Source organism: Rhinopithecus bieti, unplaced genomic scaffold, assembly GCF_001698545.2.
Source record: "Rhinopithecus bieti isolate Rb0 unplaced genomic scaffold, ASM169854v2 scaffold_26425, whole genome shotgun sequence".
Lineage (NCBI taxonomy): Eukaryota > Metazoa > Chordata > Mammalia > Primates > Cercopithecidae > Rhinopithecus > Rhinopithecus bieti.
The window spans coordinates 457,206-477,544 of record NW_016811900.1 but is presented as its reverse complement, the minus strand read 5'-3'; the positions used below and the strand labels follow the sequence as shown (position 1 = coordinate 477,544).

Below are 20,339 nucleotides of genomic sequence, written 5' to 3'. Positions count from 1 at the left end.
AGAGCTATAGAGATGGCTGCTGCCCTTATCTCGCCCTGGGAGCTTAGTGTGTTAGGCAGCTAGCAGTCCCAGTGTTGGCTGCTGCCCCTCCCTGAAGGAGCTCTGAGGGTTTAGACAGCAGGTAGCTGTAGCTGTGGTGATGGCCAGCCCTCCCACCAGGAGCTTGGCAGGCTTAAGCAGATTCTAGCTTAGTGACTGTTGAAAATCTGAGCAGCTCCATGGTTGGGACCCTAGGCTCCGGTGGTGTGGGCTCATGAGTGGGATCTTCCAATTCGCAGGTTGCACAGTTCCGTGGAAAAAGTACCGTTTCCCAGGCTGGGTAGCACACTCACTTACTGCCTCCCTTGACTAGGGGGTGAGGGGTCCCCTGCCCTGTGTGACTCTTAGGTGGGCCGCCACACTATACCGCTCTTCCTTCCTCTCTGTGGATCATGCCAGCTGCCTAGTCTGTCCGCATGACAGAACCTGGATACCTCAGTTGCCAGTGCAGGATTCGCAAGCTGTTTTAGTTCTTTTTGATGGGAGCCTCCGATCGCCACTGCTTCATAGTCGGCCATCTTGGCTCTGCCCCAAATTACTCTTTTTCTTTTGGCTTTCTTGTCTTGTTTAAAGAAGAAGACCCTGATCTTGATTTTATACAAACAATAACTTCATTTTTCTCCTACTGTTTTTTTTTTTTTTGAGATGGAGTCTCGCTCTGTCACCCAGGTTGGAGTGCAGTGGCCAGATCTCAGCTCACTGCTAGCTCTGCCTCCCGGGTTTACACCATTCTCTTGCCTCAGCCTCCCGAGTAGCTGGGACTACAGGCGCCCGCCACCGCGCCCGGCTAGTTTTTTGTATTTTTTAGTAGAGACGGGGTTTCACCGGGTTAGCCAGGATGGTCTCGATCTCCTGACTTCGTGATCCACCCGCCTCGGCCTCCCAAAGTGCTGGGATTTTTTTTTTTTTAAAACAAATTGTTACTTCTTGGCTTTACTATCTGGAATTTATTTTGTAAATATGGCATGACATTTTCTTTGTTCAAGGAGGACAGACAATTATGCCAGGATTCGGTAAAAATCAATCATTATAGATCACTCTTTCTCTGATAATTTGAAGTGACACCTTTGTCCTATATTACATTCCAAAATATATAAGAGCCTGGACTCTTTAATACTCATCTATTTATGTCATTATCATAGTATTTTCATTAGAGTGCCTCTTGTTATCCAGGAAATGCCTTTTCTTATTAGTATTTTTTTTTTTTTGTAAAAATTATTGGGGCAAGTTTTGAACATTTCTTTCTTTTTTTCTTGCTTTTTGTTAATATTTTCTTTTTTATTTTTAAAGACAAGGTCTTGCTCTGTCACCCAGGCGGGAGTGCAATGGCATAATCATGCTCACTGCAGCCTTGACCTCCCAAGCTCAACTGATCCTCTCACCTCAGCCTCCCAAGTAGCTGGGACTACAGGAGCATGCCACCATGCCTGGTTAACTTAAAAATTTTTTTTGTAGAGATGAGGTTTTGCTATGTTGCCCATGCTGGTCTCAAACTCCTGGGCTCAAGCAATCCTCCTGCCTCGGACTCCCAAAAGGCTGGAATTATAGGCATGAGTCACTAAGCCCAGCCTGAACATTTCCTTTTTCATTAATTCCACACATAGTTAATGGTACCTAATATGTGCTAAGCATTCTTTTCATGATGAGAACATAGGCATGAACAAAACAGAACAAGTCTCTTTTCTCATGAAGCTCATATTCTAGAAACATGAGACAGACAATAAAAACATAAATACCACCATCACCATCACCAGCAGCAGCAGCAACAACAACAAAATGAATGAGTTAATTTTAGAAAGTGGTGAGTGTTCTAGTAAAGGAAAACAAGGAGATTTGATGTAGACCAGTGTGAGAACACTTTAGGCTCTTCTTATAAGGGCAGACCAGTTTAAAATAAAACAGTCAGTCAATGCAATACACAGGCTGGGTGTGGTGGCTCATGGCTATAATCCCAGCATTTTGGGAGGCCAAGGCAGGAGGATTGCTTGGGCCCTGGAATTTGCAACCAGCTTGGCCAACACAAGGAGACCCAACTCTACAAAAAAATTGAAAAATAAGCTGGGTGTGGTGGTGTGTGCCTGTAGTTCCAGCTACCCAGGAGGCTAATGTGGGAGGATCCCTTGAGTTTGGAAGGTGGAGGCTGCACTAAGCCATGATCGTGCCACTGTACTTCAGCCTGAGTGACAGAGCAAGACCCTGTGTTAACAAACAACAAACAAAAAATTTTTTAAATTGTTTCCATTGGAAATCTGATTGCATTCTATTAAAATATATATGAATCTGAAAAGGATGATGTAAAACATTTGTGTCTTTCCATTTAGACAGCATTCATGTATACATCCTTTGGTAATATTAAATAGTTTTTTCAAGTACTGATCTTATTTCTTTTTAATGATTTAATACTTATTAGGCTTAATTCTGCTTAAAAATGGTTGGTATCCTTTTTCAGTGTTGTCTGCTTTTTTTAAATTTAAATTTAAATTTTTTTAGAGATGGCATCTCACTCTGGACGGAGTGCAGTGACACAATCATAGCTCGCTGTAGCCTTCAATTCTTCGGCTCAAGGGATCCTCCCACCTCAACCTCCCAAGTACCTGAGACTATAGGCACTCACCACCATGCCTTACTAATTATGTATTTATTTATTTTTAGAGATGGCATCTCACTGTGTTGCTCAGGCTGGTCACAAACCCCCGGCCTCAAGTGATCCTCCTGCCTCAGCCTCCTGAGTAGCTGAGATTACAAGCACAAGCCACTGTGCCTGACTTCTTGTCTGCTTTTAATTATAAGTTTTAAAGGAGAAAATAAAATGACTTATATTGCTTTTGTTATGGTATGTTTCATGTACAAGAATACCATTGGATAAGAAGAACAAAAAGAAAAAACACACACTCAGCTTCCTAGCTTTAAACATTATGCAATGATTTATTCATTCATTTCAACTACTATGTATTGAGCAACTACTGTGTGTCAGGTATATAACTCTTGGGGCTGAAGACACAGGAGAGAAACAAAGCAAAAAACCTTCCTATTAGCAGGGAGCTTGCATTCCCATAAGGAGTATGCTAGGCTGGAATGTGCTGGAGGCCAGGATAGCTGCAGCTGACATAGAACCCAGGAGAGAGAGGTGGAGGCTGAGACACAGACAGGAAGAAGGGTTTGTGGCCTTTAAGATATGATCTGGTATGGGCGCTTTTTTTTTTTTTTTTTTTTTTTTTTTTTTTTTAATATAAAGGTATCACTCTGGCTTCTATTTGGAGAGTTCACTACAAGAGGCAAGGTTGGAAGCAGGGGGCCCAACAAAAGCTTATTACTGTCCAGAAGAGAGACAATATGACTTGGGTATGGGAACTGAGTGAATGCAGTGAAAAGGGGATCAGAGTCTGAAAATGCTTTGGAGGATGAACAAGTGAGATCTACTGGTGAGTTAGAAATGAAGTGGGACAGAAAGGGAGGAGTCAGGGATGGCTCATAGAGCACTGACTGATCTCCAATTTCCAGGTTACAAAGATGTGGAATTTCACATACAATTCAATTACTATTTGGAGAAGAAGTTAATCTTTCTGTGGTAATTCAGAAGGTATATAAAGAGGAGTTCCCCTGGAGTTTTGGAGTTATCAATCAAGCAGGGGTAATTGACAAAATATTTAATAACCTGTTAAGCACAGGCATTTACCAATCAGAACAGAAACTAGCCATGATGCAATAAAGGTGTACACTAGCTGATGATCAGCCCTGATTACAAACATCCATTGTTCTGAAGACACAGGCAAAAGGGCTTACCAACAAATGTGTATTTATTTGTTTCAAAGGAATGTCTAATTTCTGAGTTTATTCTCTACTAGGCTGCATTATATAAGATGCAACGTAATTCAGCCAGTTGGTGCAGAACAGGAATTTAAGGGCATAGTCTAGGTCTGAGGATTAACTGACAAAAGAGAAACGGGAAGAATAGTTCTTTGTATAAAGGTCCTTTTTTTTTTTTTTTTTTTAATTATCTAAAGTCTGGTATTAAGAAAGCAAGAGGCATTTTAAATATTAATTAAGTCAAATGTCCTCATAAAACAAATTTGATTTCCTTAACTTTGTACTATCCACAAAGCAAATTTAATAATTTGCTATGATTTCAGGATGAATAGGAATTCTATTACAGATAAAATTAATACAATCTTGCATTTATAAGTAAATTATTATTCTTAGCAATTAATAATTGAACATAAATATTAGTTCTAAGAATTGCCTCTTTTAGAGCTTGACAGGATATGCTAATACAATTTTTTTTCCAGAAACACAATGTCAATTTTAGCTGTGCACAAAAGAGACTAAATTGATAGTGAAACATGCCATATGAGAGTAAAAAAAATAAAAAAGAATGAAGCCTCATTCTCAGGTTTACCTTCCATCAATATTCACATAAAACCTTAATTTTTTTTAGCAAATATTGCCTGGGCATTTGCCTGTGTGCCAGGTGCTGGCACTGGGCAATAGGCACACAAAAATAACTAAGTCCTGGTTACAGTTCGGTGGCATCGAAAAAATATAGAATTACAGATACAGAATGAAAAACGCTACAGTATGGATACAGAGTCCCCACCAGAGACTACAGCTGGAGCCACTAACTGCATCTGTTTCTTTTCCAAATGAAGACAGGACAAACTCAAACACGGGAAGCTAGCTCCAGGAACACACAGAGCCTCATCGTTTATATCCAACAGCTTTCAGATCATAACTGCCAAAGTACACAATTTCAAATGGAGCCATTTCTAATGTTTTCTGCAACGAACATGACATTTATAATTAGAATAAAAAATTTTATTTTACAAACTACTTCCATCATAAATAAAAGTAATGTTCCAATAGATTAAAACAATATAATTAGCCACGTAAGTTTTGAAAACAAAAAGGTGTTAAAATTGGTGCCCCAAGTTGATAACAAGCATATTTAATAAAATAGTCAACTGCCTATGAATAATTTTATCAGAGTATTTGAGTATTTGCATATGAATGTTTTACACTGTTCTCCTTCACTTAAGTTTACTCTCACTTATTACTTTAATGTCAACTTTCTCTTTCCAATTATGTTTAAACTAGAAGTTTAGAATGTCATTATTTAAAGCACTGGCTAACTCATAGCATACCTGAGAAGTGCAATTAATTTGAACCTGCAGGCTGATTTTCACCTTCTCCTCTTAGTGCAGGGACATTGCAGAGGATGATCCCAACACAGCAGGAGACCAGGGAGGAGAGCTTGCTGAGAAGAAATCACTTGCTAAGTGACAGGGCAGGAAACAGAAGATTGGAAAGGTTTTCTCTCAAACCGCCATGCACGTAAGCACTGCAATTCATTGACATTCCGCAGGAAAACAACTGGAGAACAATGCTGCATATTGTAAAGTCTCTTGGCTTAAAAAAGCTACACCTGAAATGTCTTGAGGCACTACAAAGCAAACTTTAACCCACAGGAAGATAAAACCCAAATTGGATTTTACTCATTTGCATGCAAGCATGCAGTGTATACTTCAGGAGATTAATTTTAATTTTCTTTACTCTCTTCTCACAATGTTTTGTATCTTATACTGCTGTGTTTTAACTTCAATGACAGAAAGACATATGAATAAAAGTTCAAACAACCAATAAAAAACTTCAAGTATGTTCAAAGGACTTGAAAGGCTGAAACTAGATTTGTAGCTCACACTTTTCTTTCTTTTTTTGGGAGGAGTGGGAGTGAGCAGACAAGGAGGGGGGTCCACAGAAGGATCATACAAGGCTCAAACTTCAGTAGATCTTTTGCAAATGGCTTTGACATCATATAATATAGACAATACCATGGAACAAGCATTAGTTTATAAATCAATATAAAAATGAGTATGTTTAAATGCCATATGAAATTCTAGCTGTTCTTCATAATTAACTCTTCTAAATCATACATTCAGTTACTCACAATTTCAATTTAGGATTATCTGTCATTGTAACACATGCATTTACTCCTACTAAGCTGGTAAAAAAGTAGTAATGATTTAAGCAAAAAGCTGTGGCCACACTGAAGGGCACGTCATCATCTGGCAGAGATGCTGACCCCAGTGCCTTTCTGGGGGTTGCTTTCGTGAAGGCAAAAGGCTCCAGTCCCTTACAAGGATGAACGATTAACACTGTCATAAATCACTCTGGTTATATTTCAAACAATTACCCTAATTATTTCTTTATGTTACAAATAACACACTCAAATCCTTTTGGATAGAAGGCACAGTATTTATTCATTCATTCTACAAATACTTACTGTGTGTCTGCAATTTGCTAGAGACTGTGAATACAGTGGGGCAGCAAATATACAAGGTCACAAGTAGCCTCCAACAAATCATGCGAACCAATACTGAGAGGTCTTCAGTAGAAGAAAGCTACACTCACAACTATTCACAAGAATTTTTATGCATGTTTTACTTTCTTATATCTGTTAGGAAAACCAAGCCATCAGTGAACATTTCAGTCAACATTCTGATCAAGATATTTTAAACACTGAATCTATAGTTCTTGGAACAGAAGTAAAGCAGTATTTGTGTACAGTAGAAAAGAGTTTACCTCAAATAAAGAGGGCCAGACTTTTCCCCAAATCTTAGGATTTTTAAGATATCTTAACTCCAAACGGGCATGGTGATTCCAACAGTCATTTTAGAATAATATGTATGTTACTCTAAACTGCAATCCACACCTTTAAAACACTTGATATTCCTATGATATTTAATGGCTCAGATTTGACACAGCCCCAGCATTATCAGTGAGAGGTTTTGATGTAACATATCAATGCGGAACAGAATTGCACTGCCCTGTCACTGCCACCCAGTAGAGCTACCTTAAAATGCTGAGCAGCCTCTTCAGTGCTTTACACGTGAGGCTAAATCATCCTGACTTGCCCTGGCTATAGCAAATCATCCTTCAATTACTAACAGTGTGCTTTTCTAAATGAGTAATCTTTGAGCAACTTCTGGAAACAAATGTTCTACCGTATTCATTAAACATTATTGCTTGTGATAACATTTGTGTTTCTAATATACAAATAACATTGTGGGGTTATTGAATGCATATTCCCAGATGAGGTTTCCAAACCATCTACACTTTTCTCTACCTAAAAGTCATAGACTAATTCTCTTTCCACAAGACATTTTTCTCTAGAGAACTAAGTTTAATCAGTTAGGCATTTATTAAAGTCTAAAGCATATTATTCATAAACAAGAACAAATTTACAGCTCTCAGAAAAGAAAGTAGGAAAAGATGTTGTGTCTTACTCTCTGTGCATCCCCTTCCCCTTCCAAATCCCCCATCTAAACTCTCTAAAGGGGAAGACAGAGCAGCTCCAGACAGTGCTAGATGGGACCCAAACAACCAGGTGGCCTAACCCTTAATTTACAAATGGGTAAACTGAGGCTAGAAAGGTTGACTTGCCTGAGGCTGTAATGCAGGCTATAGTGACAGAGACTGAACCAGGACTCTACTCCCAGTCTACTATTACCAAAGAGCTAGGATACCCACGATTCCTATTTGATATTTAACAGATGTTTCTTGTATCCTCTGTGGCTTGCAAATATGAACTCACTGTAATCCACATAATAATGCTACGGGTAGGAGCTATGATTATCTTCATTTTTTACATGGTGAAATGGTACAGAGACATTGACCAATTTGTCCACGTTACACAGCTCATAAGTGACAGAGCAGAGATGTGAACCCAGACAGTGTGGATCTGGAGTCTATGCTTCTAGCCGTTATACCATGACACCCCTCTGGGTCTTAAATGGCAGAGACTTGAAGTGCTACCCCAATAATGCACAAAGCTAGTAGCAGAACAAACAGATCAAAACTCCTTGACCAGTAACGAAAAACAGGCATAAGAACATTCACACAAACAAGATTCTCAACATTCCTCACTCCCAACTCCCTTTCCACCTGCTGTCAAAGTGCCTTACCTTTTTAAGTCTAGGAGAATAAATCTGTCTTGTGTTTATAGGGAATGAGAAACATATGTCTTTCAAATTCTAGAAACCTTGAACAGATTAATCATTCTGTGCCTCAGTTTCCCCATATATCAAATTGGGATAATAGCAGTACCTACTTCATAGTTACTACAAATGTTCAATAAGAAAATGCATCTCAAGAGCTGATAAGTTCTGACAAATAAATAAAACACTCAATATCTGTTAGCTATTAATATTGCCACTGCAACTATTAATAATAATATACTCGAAAAACTGACCATCTTGTACAGTTATATACTTCAGAAGGACACATATGGTATATAGAAAGCAGTGTTACTCCAGGGAGGGCAAATGCTTCATCTATCCTACATTACTCATTTTGAGGCAACAGTTAAATTAATAAAATCCATAAATATGTTGATGCTCTTCTAACTCCTGATATAGAATCCTGTAATTCTAATGCACTAGTGGAGACTCAGGATTGGCATTCTGAGAGGATGTCAATTGTCCTCCTTTTTTACAGTTGAGAGATTATTAAATGGATTTACAAAGCTGGCTCTAAAGGCACAAGCACCTGTTTACATACATACTTATGTCCTTTTTAAACAATCTCCATTGGGAGTATTATTGTCTGTTAGCTACAGAGGTGCTCTCTGCCAGTGCTGCATGAAGGACAGTGTACGTGAAGGAAATCTTATCAGATCTTACGCCAGAGTGAATAATTAGTAGCCAGTTTATCATCCTGTTGGTCTGACTTCAACATTTGGGGGGTAAACCGGTGTTTGCATCTTAAGTATTGGAAGTGAAGGTTTTTTCTTTCATCTATATATTAGAATAAGAGTTATTATTCCATAGTCATGCGTTTGTCTTGAAGGAGCCATGTGATAATGGCCTAAAAGGATTTTTTAAACAGCAAAAAATGAACTCACTTGTTTTAGCTAGGAGTAGCTGACAAGCCTAGGAGTCAGAACCTACTATGGGAGATGAGATGATTATTCAGCAAATAATCACTCCCTCCTCTCTTCCAACTTTCATGAATGGATGATACTTCTCTGCCCCACTGACAGTTTGTGTGAACAGTGGTAATGACACAAACAGATTTGAAATGTGACTGTGGCATTAGGTCTGCTCTTTTGTGTCCTGCCTTTCACTGTAAGAAGGACATTCTTCCATAGTTGCCACTCTGAAGAGGATTAAAGGGGTGTGGAACATACCCGAAACCTTCAGCTAGAAGCCCAGAAACGCAGGGCCCAGCCAACAGGAGCTGAAACCCAGCTCACCCGGGTGTAGTAATTGGCAGATACTTAGTGGGGTATAGTACACCTTTGTGGTGGCTTGTTTTTGTGTCATGAAACAGTATTTTCTTCAGTGAGCTTCAGCTTTGTCCATCTGCCACGTCTACTTTCCTTAGTGGGAGGACCTCCTGAGATAGCATCCATGAAAGCACTTGATAGACAGGAAAGAGCTATACAATGCAAACTAGCATCATCAACTACGTGACACTTAAAATTGTTGCCATTATTGTACGTTTCTAAGAATTTTCAAATGCTGAAAAATTTATATGAATACTCAGATTACCGAACACCATGCTATTCTCTGTGCATCCAATATTTCCAGGCACCTAAGAGAGAAAATCTTCATCTTAACCTTGGTTCAACCACTTAGTCATGCATCTCTCATAGTTGTGTGGAATCACTGCTCAAATTGGACACCTGTGCAAGCTTTTGGCTTGGTGAAGTCCAATTTCTTCCCTAAAGGTACAGTGTCCTACACAAGGTACTGTGGTCAACACCCAACTTGAAGACGAGGGATAACATTTTCTTGTTTTACATCCAAACTTCCTGTCCCCTCATCTCCCTTCCTAAGATCTTGATTTTTAAAATGTTTTTGGAAAGGTACCTAAAAGCTCAGGGTCAGGAGTTATGGAGGACTTTACACAATGCATAGATTCCTAGTTATATACTTGCCGGCATTCATATGTGGGAAGGATAAACATAAAACATTAGGTTACAAACTTAGGAAAGCAATTAAAAGTGTATGGCCAGTTTATGGAAATGCCACTGGTATATAACAACTCAATCAAATGTTTTATTTTAAAAGAGATGACAGGCCGGGCGCGGTGGCTCAAGCTTGTAATCCCAGCACTTTGGGAGGCCGAGACCGGTGGATCACGAGCAGGAATCGAGACCATCCGGCTTAACACGGTGAAACCCCGTCTCCACTAAAAAAAATAAACAAAAACCCACGCGGCGATTGAATGCGCCTGTATCCCAGCTACGTCGGGAGGCTGAGCAGAGAATGTGCGTAAACCCGAGAACGGAGCTTGAGGAGCTGAGATCCCGCCACTGGGATTCCCAGCCTGGGCAACAACGAGACTCCATCTCAAAAAAAAAAAAAAAAAAAAAAAAAAAAAAAAGAGAACATGTTCTTCATATCAAGTAAATCCCCATGTCTTCATTGAATTCTGCTATAAATTCTTAGGCTAAATGTTTAATTCTTTTCTTCAATGTGACTTTAACCAAATCATAGAAATTGGATAGTATACAAGACTTTTAATACTCTTAGATGGGTTGGAATTACTGAAGAGGTAAAGAAGTCTTTATATGGTGATTGGCCTTCCATATCAACTTTAGCGATGTGAGGTGTGAATAACTCCCAAAATGAATTTTACAAAATTCCAGGGAGTAGAACTAATAAAACCAGTTTATTTAGGATTTAAAAAAATTAGTCGGCTATCAGTAGAACTTCATTTTCCCTTGAAAATTTAATCTTATTACTTTTTTTCTGGCATTTTCTAGACATTCTGCTAATCTCCATCATTACTGATGCCTTCTAGTGAAAATAAATGTGAAATTCTTCAAGTACATCCAGACAAAGTACAGCTCGTCTCTCCTTTGCACTGCAATGGGTTTATAACTTTCCTACAGGGGTTTCCCTCCTTAATCTACCTATTGTAGAGGAAATGAATTGCTATTCTGAATTTTTAAGTGATTATCAAGGTTTTTGGTTGTTTCTTTTTTATTTTATTTCATATCGTTGGTCATATCTCTGACTTATTTTATATCAAATCCCTGGTCAGCTATGGACCTGTGAGGAAAAATATCCTTCGTGTCTGTGGCATCACTGCTAACTGGTAGGAGAATAATTTCCCTGTGAGTTAGTACTTGCCGTTATAGACCCTTCTTGACCCAGGGTTGCAGGCAGAAATGACCAATCAAGAGGATTTCACACTTCAAATGAAATCTCTTTCCAGCTCTGAAATGAGTCCGTGACTTTTTGTAGCCTGTAGGTCTTTCTGAAAACATAAAGCATTGATTTCTTCTTCTCTTGAAAACCCTCCGATGATTCCACTCACATTTCAAGTAAAATCCTGACTCTACACCTTGACTTTCCAAGGACCTGTCCCCCTGAATTGTCTCTTGCCGCTCTCCCTGTGCTCACAGGCATAGTAAGTTGTAATTTGTCTATTATTAGTCCCTTCTCTAGCATGTAAGCTCTGCAAGAAAAAGGATTCATCTGCTTTGTTCACGACTGCATCTTTAGCACCCACAATACTGCCTGGCACCTAGTAAGCACTCAATAAGAATCCAAGCTCATGAGCAGACGTAAAGCAGTTATTGCTGATGGAAACATCAACTCTCAACTTAAGCATCTGCTCTCCAGCAACCACCAGCGACCTCCCAGTATGGCTGACTCAATCAGAAAGTGAAGTCTGCCCTTCCTGTCATGTTTACATATTTTACTTCCTTAGCTTTATAAAGTTCACATAGTTCATAAATTTAGTAATTAACTGGCTTTTTCACTATGTGATTAAAGTAGCATTTATTTGTGGGAGGAGGGACAGCAAAGTTCACAAAGGTGATAGCTGATGATTAGTGGAGAGAGCTCTAAATACCCTAAGGCTTTTGTCAAGCAGACCGACAAGGCTTTTAGCAATAAAATCTGAGATAAAAGCCAGATATTTACATAATAATTATTAAAGTCCATTTTAATAACCATCACATAGTTATAGCCCATACACCTAGACCTAACCCATAATCATTATAGTTGCTATCAATCATAAAAAAATTTTAAAATTCCTGAGGTAAAGTGTAAAGAGTAAGTGGGAAAGGAGATAGCAGGCAGAGGACATACATGGTATAAATGGCAAAAAATATTATTTTGCAGTTACATGCCCCTAACAGTTTGAAAGTACTTTTATATCAATTATGTCAGCTAGCTCAAATCTTCTTAAAAATAGGTAGAGTATAAATAACAAATATTGAAGGGAATGTAAAAACAGTTTAGTAGGAAGTCTGCAGGCTGGATGGAGCAGACATGATTCTTCTAGAAGAGTAAGGAAGGTATCTCAGCACTTCACAGGCCTCCCCTCACTGCAGGTGTGGTCTGTGCAGGGCAACATCACGGCACAAAGAAGTGCCCCCTCTAGTCTTCCTGCATGGAATATCCCACCCCGACAACAATTTCTGCTGCATCCATAGCTTTTCTATCACTTTCTAAAAGACTCAGGAAAAACCAAGAATGTCAGTAAAGGCTAAGGGTTCAAACATCCTCACTTCTGAAAATGAGGAAAGTGGGCAGTTCCGATATTATGTATTAAGGACTACACATCTGAGACTAAACATCTGCAGAGGACATTTTGGAGCTGAAGATTTATTGGAGGCATAGGTTTAAAGGGTGGAAGAATATGCCCATACCCAGCAAGTGGAGGGTGGATCTGGTATGTACAGGAAGACAGAGGTCTTTTCCAAGATGCCACAAGACAGAGTTGGGAAGAGTCTGACGTTTCTCCTTCACAGGTCTAGGTCTATGGGCAGTGAAGCTCTCTTAAAGAGAGGAGGAGGCATCACTGAGAATGGCTTAGAGTTGAAAGACCTGGGTTGAGTTTTGGCACTGCTACAGCCTGGAGGGATGAGATCTCTAGGCAAGTCACACTATCTCTCTGAGCCTCGATTTTCTAGTTTCTTCATCTGCAAATGGGGTAACAATATTAGGAAAAAAACACTATTATAATGCAGTTATTCTAACTATCAAATGAGATAATATATTAAAATGCTTTGTAAATAATAAAATATAGCATAAAATGTAAGGTGTTATCACCATAGTATTCTATTTCTGAAATGATTTACTTCCTCCCTCTGGAACAAAACGTATGGATCTGTTTGGTTTTGGGGTCCCAGTCAGGCCAGAGAAGAGGAAGGACTTAAAGAGAAGTTTTTCTGTTTGTTTGTTTGTTTGTTTTGCTTCATTACAAAGCCTTGATACAGTTAAGTCCATACGTAAACATTCCCTTTAAGGTAAATGTGTCTGTAGAATTAGTTTTCGGCACAGTGTGTTTAAAATATCACCATTCCCCAATTCCCTCCAACGGCAAATTCTTTACATTATTTCATTCGTTGGGAGACTGTCCATTTTCTTCAAAGTTTCCTGAATCAAACAGCCTTTTCTATTGGATAACTTTCCCTTAGAAATAATATAACCACTTTAGAAATGCTCTATTCTCTTGCTTGATTTTGGAAAATATAATTATTTTATTCTAAATTTCATTACTTTTAATTGCTTCCGGTCTAGCAGCATTTTTTTCCTCACTGAATTCACAGTGCCTTCCTTTTTGAGCTCCTGAATAATCAGCCATTAAATAGTTTTTGAATGTCCCTTTTATTGGAAGCATTTATATATGGAATCTACATGTTATATCAGGGCTAAACCATTTTATACAAAGTGTTATTGGTGGTTTTGTGTAGATATTTTACCAAATACAGAGATCAGATCCTCTCTACTTCTCTGCTTTTTAAAATAGTCTAATTGTCAGTAAACTGTTCTTTAGAAGGGCAATGAGAAATTGTAATACACGTTCAGTAGAATGCTATTTCATAATGACAGCTGGAAAACAAAAACAAAAACACAAACACACTCAGGGAGTGAGAACCAGGGAGACTTGGAATCTACTTCCACCTCTGACACTAACTTCAGGGAAGTTCTTTAACATCTCTGGACCTGAGGTTCCTAACCTCACAAGAAGAAAGCCAGACTAGATGCTCCCTGGGGCTTTCTCTAGCTCAAACATTCACTTTGCTTAAGGCACAAACACCACTGGCACTCGCAGCTCATGCAGCCCCAGGGTACTCCTTGACAGCTGGAAATTACAAAGCCTTGCCAGAACTCTTCATCCATTACTCTGATTCTACTAGTCTGGAGAACCTCAAATGTCTACATATATTCTGCCCTGATCTGGGGTTACCACAATTCTATGAAGCTTAAACAACCCCTCAAACATGTATGCAAGATGCATCTTTTAAAAATGATAAGTCTATCTTATAACAACAACAACAAAAATGGCACTGCCACTTTAGTGGAGACATCTGAACCACACCTCCTGTCAATGGGATACAAAAAGGGGGTAAAGCTGGTAGGAGAAAGTGATCCTGGGACTCACACAGGGGAACCTCTCATTATCCTAGAAGGAATTTATAGCAGAGAGCCTTATGCAAAAGCCTATTGTTAGTGAATAACTATGAACCCATGAAAAGGAGTATGACTTATTTTTACAGTGGACTCTTACTTTGTGTTAGAGCATGGGGTTTGCCTGTGATGAATCTCACCCCAAGTTATGGAATTACTGAAGTACTGAGAACACCACAGCACAACCTCTCACCTCGAGACTTTCCCACAGCAAGCATCCTGAACACAGTGACAAAAGGAGACACTCTGGAATGAGAGAGGGATGGGGAGACAAGGAGACCTACTTTTAAAAGACCATTAACCACAGAACCCTGAGGGTAAGGGAAAAGAAACAGGAAGGTAATCGGGTTCAAAAATGAAACAGGCCTATTTTCCATTTCTTTTAAGAGAAATTTAAATAGAAGTAAATGACAGAAAAACAGCAGCTTCCAAGGTTAGACTCTGATATAGTTTGGATGTCTGTCCCCTCCAAATCTCATGTTGAAATGCGATCCCCAATGTTGGAGGGAAGTGTTTGGGTCATGGGGGCGGATCCCTCATGAATAACTCAGTGTCTTCTACAGGATAATGAATGAGTTCTTGTTCTATTAATTCAGGTGAGAGATCTGGTTGTTAAAAAGAGTCTTGTATTGGTGTAATATTGTAATATTGATGTGTATTGGTGTACATATTTTCCCAGAGAGAGATCAGATCTTCTCTACTTTTCTGCTTTTTAAAATAGTCTAACTGCCGGAAAACTGTTCTTTAGAATGAGAAATTGTGATGCACATTCAGTAGAATGCTATTTCATAACGGAGGCTGCAAAACAAAAACAAAAGCAAAAGCACCCTTGACTAAGACCCACAGAGACCTGGGATCTGCTTATACCTCTGACACTAACTTTAGGGAAGTCCTCTCTTCCCTTTTGCTCCCTCTCTTATCATGTGACATGCATGCTCCCCCTTCACCTTCTCCTATGATTGGAAGTTTCTTGAGGCCCCCACCAGAAGCAGGTGTCATGCTTCTTGCACAGCCTGCAGATCCTGGAGCCAACCGAACCTCTTTTCTTTGTAAATTACCCAGTCTCATGTATTCCTTTATAGCAACACAAATGAGACTTACGCAGACTCCTTATTGCATATAACACGCACATACTTTATAATATATAATATCGTTGGGACCTGTTATAGTTGCCTGGTTGCTATGGGAATATGCTGAGTTTAAGAAGTTTTGTGTAAGCACAGAAGAAGATATACAGGTTATATAGTAAAGAATAAAGTTCAGTTTTTAACTAATTGTTCTTTCACTATTTCAGTAATTATTTAAAAAATATTTCTCCATTTTTGTTATATATTTGTTTTCAAGGGAAAACCATGTTGAGTTCTGGGATAATCACAGGAGTTGAAAAGGGAAGGTCATTTTATTCACAGTACATTTCATCGCATCTCCCCTGGATTCCCATTACAGCCTCCTAAGGGGTCCGCCCTGCTTCTTCTCTGGTCCCCAATTCTCAGTATAATAGCTGGGGTGGTCTTACTAAAACATAAAGCAGCTCCTGTGCTGCCTTGTTCAAAATCTTCTAGAGCTTTCTATCTCACTCAGATCAATGGAAAAGGACTCAGAGTATCCCTCAAGGCCCTACGTGATCTGTGATTTCATTATCAGCCCACCACTCCTCCCCATTCAGGGCACTGGTGCTTGCTTTTGTCTCTGCCTGAAGAGTTCTTCCCTCAAATATCATCTTGGCTCTGCCTCTCATATTCTTCAGTCAAGTGTCTTCAGGGAGGCCTTCCTTGATCGCCCTATTTAAACTGTAAATCACCCCCCTTCCCAGAACTTCCTGAACCAGTTTCTTGCTCTATTTTCCTCCATAGTACTTATCACCACCCAATATACGATATATTTCACTTACTATATGTCTCTCCCGATAAGGATCATTTGCATTTTGTTCAATGCAACATCTCCAGTCCCTAGACATACAAGTGGTGCTCGGGAAATACTGCTGAAATAGTAAGTATATTTAACTTATTTCGTAGACATTAACTAAAAAAGTAAGTTATTTAAGAAAACAACTACTAGGAAATTAGGTTAGCATATGTTAAAACCAAGAGATTTATTCATGGCCTAGATCATAGCCATAAAGTAATCCACTTGAAAACCCAAATTGGTTTTTCTTACACAGATACACATATATGAATTTGTACATATATCTATAACAGAAATTTGGTCTTTAAAAAAATTGTGGTCAGGCACAGTGGCTCACACCTGTAATCCCAGCACTTTAGGAGGCTGAGGTGGGAGAATTGCTTGAGACCAAGAGTTCAAGACTGGCCTGGCCAAAATAACAAGACTTCCTCTCTCTCCATTTTTTTTTTTTTTACATCATAACTCCACTATTCTAAAACACCATGGGCTTTTTTTCTCAAGGCAAAACTTACTCAGTTAGGCAAGTCAAGGAAGACATGAGAGACATAAGACAAGGATTATTTCAAAATTGCTTAAAATTAGAAAGGATCATTTTCAAATTTCAAAGAAGCAAAAGTTTTTCATGGACAAAGGGATAATTTCTCTTAAATATAAAGAACTCAGCCAGGCATGGTGGCTCATGCTGTAATCCCAGCACTTTGGGAGGCAGAGGTAGGAGGATTGCTTGAGCCTGGAGTTTGAGACCAACCTTGGCAACATAGCAAGACCCTCATCTCTACAAAAGATTAAAAAAAAATTAGCCAGGCATAGTGGCATGCACCTATAGTTAGTCCCAGCTAACTGAGAGGCTGAGCAGGGAGGATCACTTGAAGGTCAAGGCTGCAGTGAGCTGTAATCACACCACTGCACTCCCACCTGGGCAACATCACTAAAAATAAAATAATAAAATAAAATATAAAGAACTTCTAGAAATAGATTTTAAAAACCACACAACTCAACTCAATTTTGGTAAATTGGCCAAAAGATAAAAAGAATTCAGAGAAAAGGAAATAGAAATGATCCTGAAACGTATCAAAAGATGCTCAACCTCATCATAAGGCACATGCAAATTAAAATTCTACTGAAATTCCTTTTGTCATCTAACTAGCAAAATCCAAAAGTTTGGTCACATAGCATAGAGAGGAGAAGCAGCTGTGGGAAGAAGTATTCTCCTGTATACTGGCAACAGAGACAAAAGATACTACCCCTTTGGACAACAGTTTGATGAAAGTGGTCAAAATCATAATTGTCTATACTTGTTGGCTCTTTAACCTTATTTCTCCTAATTTATCCTTCAGATATATTTGCATATGTGCAATGTGTATGTGTATGTATAGGCTCAAGGCTACTCAGTGCATTAATATTTGTAATAGCAAAGCAATGGAAAAAACCCAACTGTCCCTAATCAGGGAATGGGTTAAATCCATACACCAGAAAACAATGCAGCTCTGTGAGACAAGAGGGACACCACATTGGTCTCCTCCTTGCAGTGACATGAGAAGATCGATGAGATGCATTAATGAGAAAAATAAGATGAGGAATTGTGTTTAATATGAGAAAAGTAAAAATTAATATTAATTTCTTACATTTACATAAAGGAAAGAAACATAAGAATACGCTGGGGGCCTGTGGTGGGACCGGTCAGTGGTTCTAGGGAAGTTGGCAGAGGGGAGGCGGCTCTGCACTATGCTCCTTTTTCCTATTGCTTGACATTTTAAATTGCTTAAATTTATTATCTATTAGAAAATTAAACAAAGTTTGTCCTTATGTCTCAGATTATCTTTTCCAGACTCTCTAGGGCACTCTTTGGGGTAGATCAAGGAGCTGGAGAGTGGAGTTGGGACAGGAGGACCCTAGCACTGATATTTTCCTCATTTGGGATTGTATATTTTCTTCTCCAGGACTATGAGATCTACGAGGTCAGGGACTGGGGCTCCCCTGGATGGTCTGGTAAGTGCTGCTTGGGGAAGGACTTGGAGCTTTGCTTCCTTTGACTCAGTCTATTGTTTTGTCTCCTCTTGACTCCTTTCAAGCAAACTCAGGAAACACTTATCATACTTATGTGCGATGGTTCACAGCCCTGAGCTTTGCCTGGAATAACCTTCTTGCTCATCACCACCCATGCTTTCCACTATCTTCATATGTTCTTTTTCTGTTTTCCGATTACCTTTTATGTGTTATGTGTCTGTTTTGGGGCTTACACCTAGTGTTAATAACTTAAACATAAATATTCTAGTTTGTAGGTGCCCACCAGAGGAGTCACATACATAATGTCTGTTTTAACATTCAATATAATCAAGTGCAACAAACATTTATTGAACACCACATATGTACAATGAACAGTCCCTGGTGTCTTGAAGTTCACAATCTGTTATCTTAATGGGTACCACATCCTAGTACTTTCCAAAATACAACTAATACATGCTTTTGTATGTTGTTTATGAAGATAAATTCTATTCCCACAAAAGCACATAAATTACTCCATGTTTTCTAATCCAGAAACTAGGCAGGCCAAATGATTTCATCTTAATTGCTCCTTTCTGCCTGTAACTTTATTCATTTCAAATCTTTTCAAATTCTCTTGTTTTATCTGCCTACAATTTAAAATTTTAGGTCCTAACACAGGGAAATTAACCTTCTTGAAGCACCCACAGTTGGATCATCTATAAAGAACTGTGTTCTTCACTCCATTAATAACACGTGGATCCATTAGAGGATGCCTCTTGGTTGCTTAAAAAAGAGTCAGTCCATTTAAAATTGTTAGGTTTATATAGTCTTTCAGAACATAGAATTCATTTAGAATTTCCAGCAAAAGTACAAAGAGTCTTCAGGGCAGTTGAAGAAGATAAAATAATTCTGAACACACTGTACACTTTCAGAAGAAAATATTAAGAGTAAAATAGTTTCCCAACTCAATCATTCTTTGGAACTGATAATTTATTCCTGATGGTTCCCCAAAAGAGGGGAAGAGAAGCAAAAGAATATACTTGGCTCTTCTAACAGATATTATTCATAGCTCTTTTCCCTCATAGGATAATAGAGCTATTAGAACTTCTAGTAAATATCCCTTTCAGTAATTTTATGGTGGGTCTGCATTTGTAAGGCCATGTTTTATAACTGAGAAAAGAAAAAAAAAAAAAAACACAACCGCCACCAAAGAGAATAAAATTTTAACAACTATACAATAATTCATTCCACTGATTTTATCATATTTTCAATTCCAAACCTTTCCCCTCTCTTATAAAAATTAGACCATGTTTGAGATTGGTCTGTTAAGTGTAATTATTAAAACAAAGTTTCACGCCTGCCACCTACTGGTGAAAAAAAAGGACAACTTATTTTAAAAGTTCACATTTCATTCAGATTTTCAGTGTTTAGGTTTAAATATTTTACATGAAAACATATTGAATGCTGTACAATAGAATATTCAGAACATCTTACATGTTTAAACTCAAATTACAGACCATATATTTATTGGTTTTGTAAAGAAATAAAATATGATTTTCCTTTTACAATCCAATACTTTTCCTGGTCACTTATTGCAAGAAGTGACACAGATGGGTTACAGCACCCCAATTTAAATTTTGTTTTTGTTGACATGGATGCTAGTCTAACTGATGATGAAATTAATGGTTACTGCAAAATCAACCAGTCAAATAAAATAAAGTATATATGGTGAAAATCAGACAAATAATTTGTGAAAACAAAAGGACAATTCCATTAATAGATAACGTACACAATGGCAAAAGTAACCAGAATTTTTCAAGGTGGTATATTGCTTGAGAGGGAACATTTATATACTTACCTTTTGCATATAGGAAGCACCTAGTCATCTGTAATTAATGAAACATACCTGGCTTAAAATGTGGTAAAGAATGAACTCCAGGCCATGTGTCCTCATTTGGCGTTCCAAGAACCTAGTGGAGA

General features: G+C 38.5%; 1 protein-coding gene across 4 annotated transcripts in view; it reads right to left on the bottom strand.

Moving 5' to 3' along the window:
- The window catches only part of CDK14 (cyclin dependent kinase 14), a 606,959-nt gene that overhangs the window by 143,057 nt on the left and 443,563 nt on the right, over window positions 1–20,339 (bottom strand). For all 4 annotated transcript variants that reach the window (XM_017895344.1, XM_017895345.1, XM_017895347.1 and 1 more), the window contains one exon: window positions 20,266–20,329. In XM_017895344.1, the coding sequence (XP_017750833.1) occupies window positions 20,266–20,329 (64 nt within the window). The remainder of the gene's footprint in view (window positions 1–20,265; window positions 20,330–20,339) is intronic.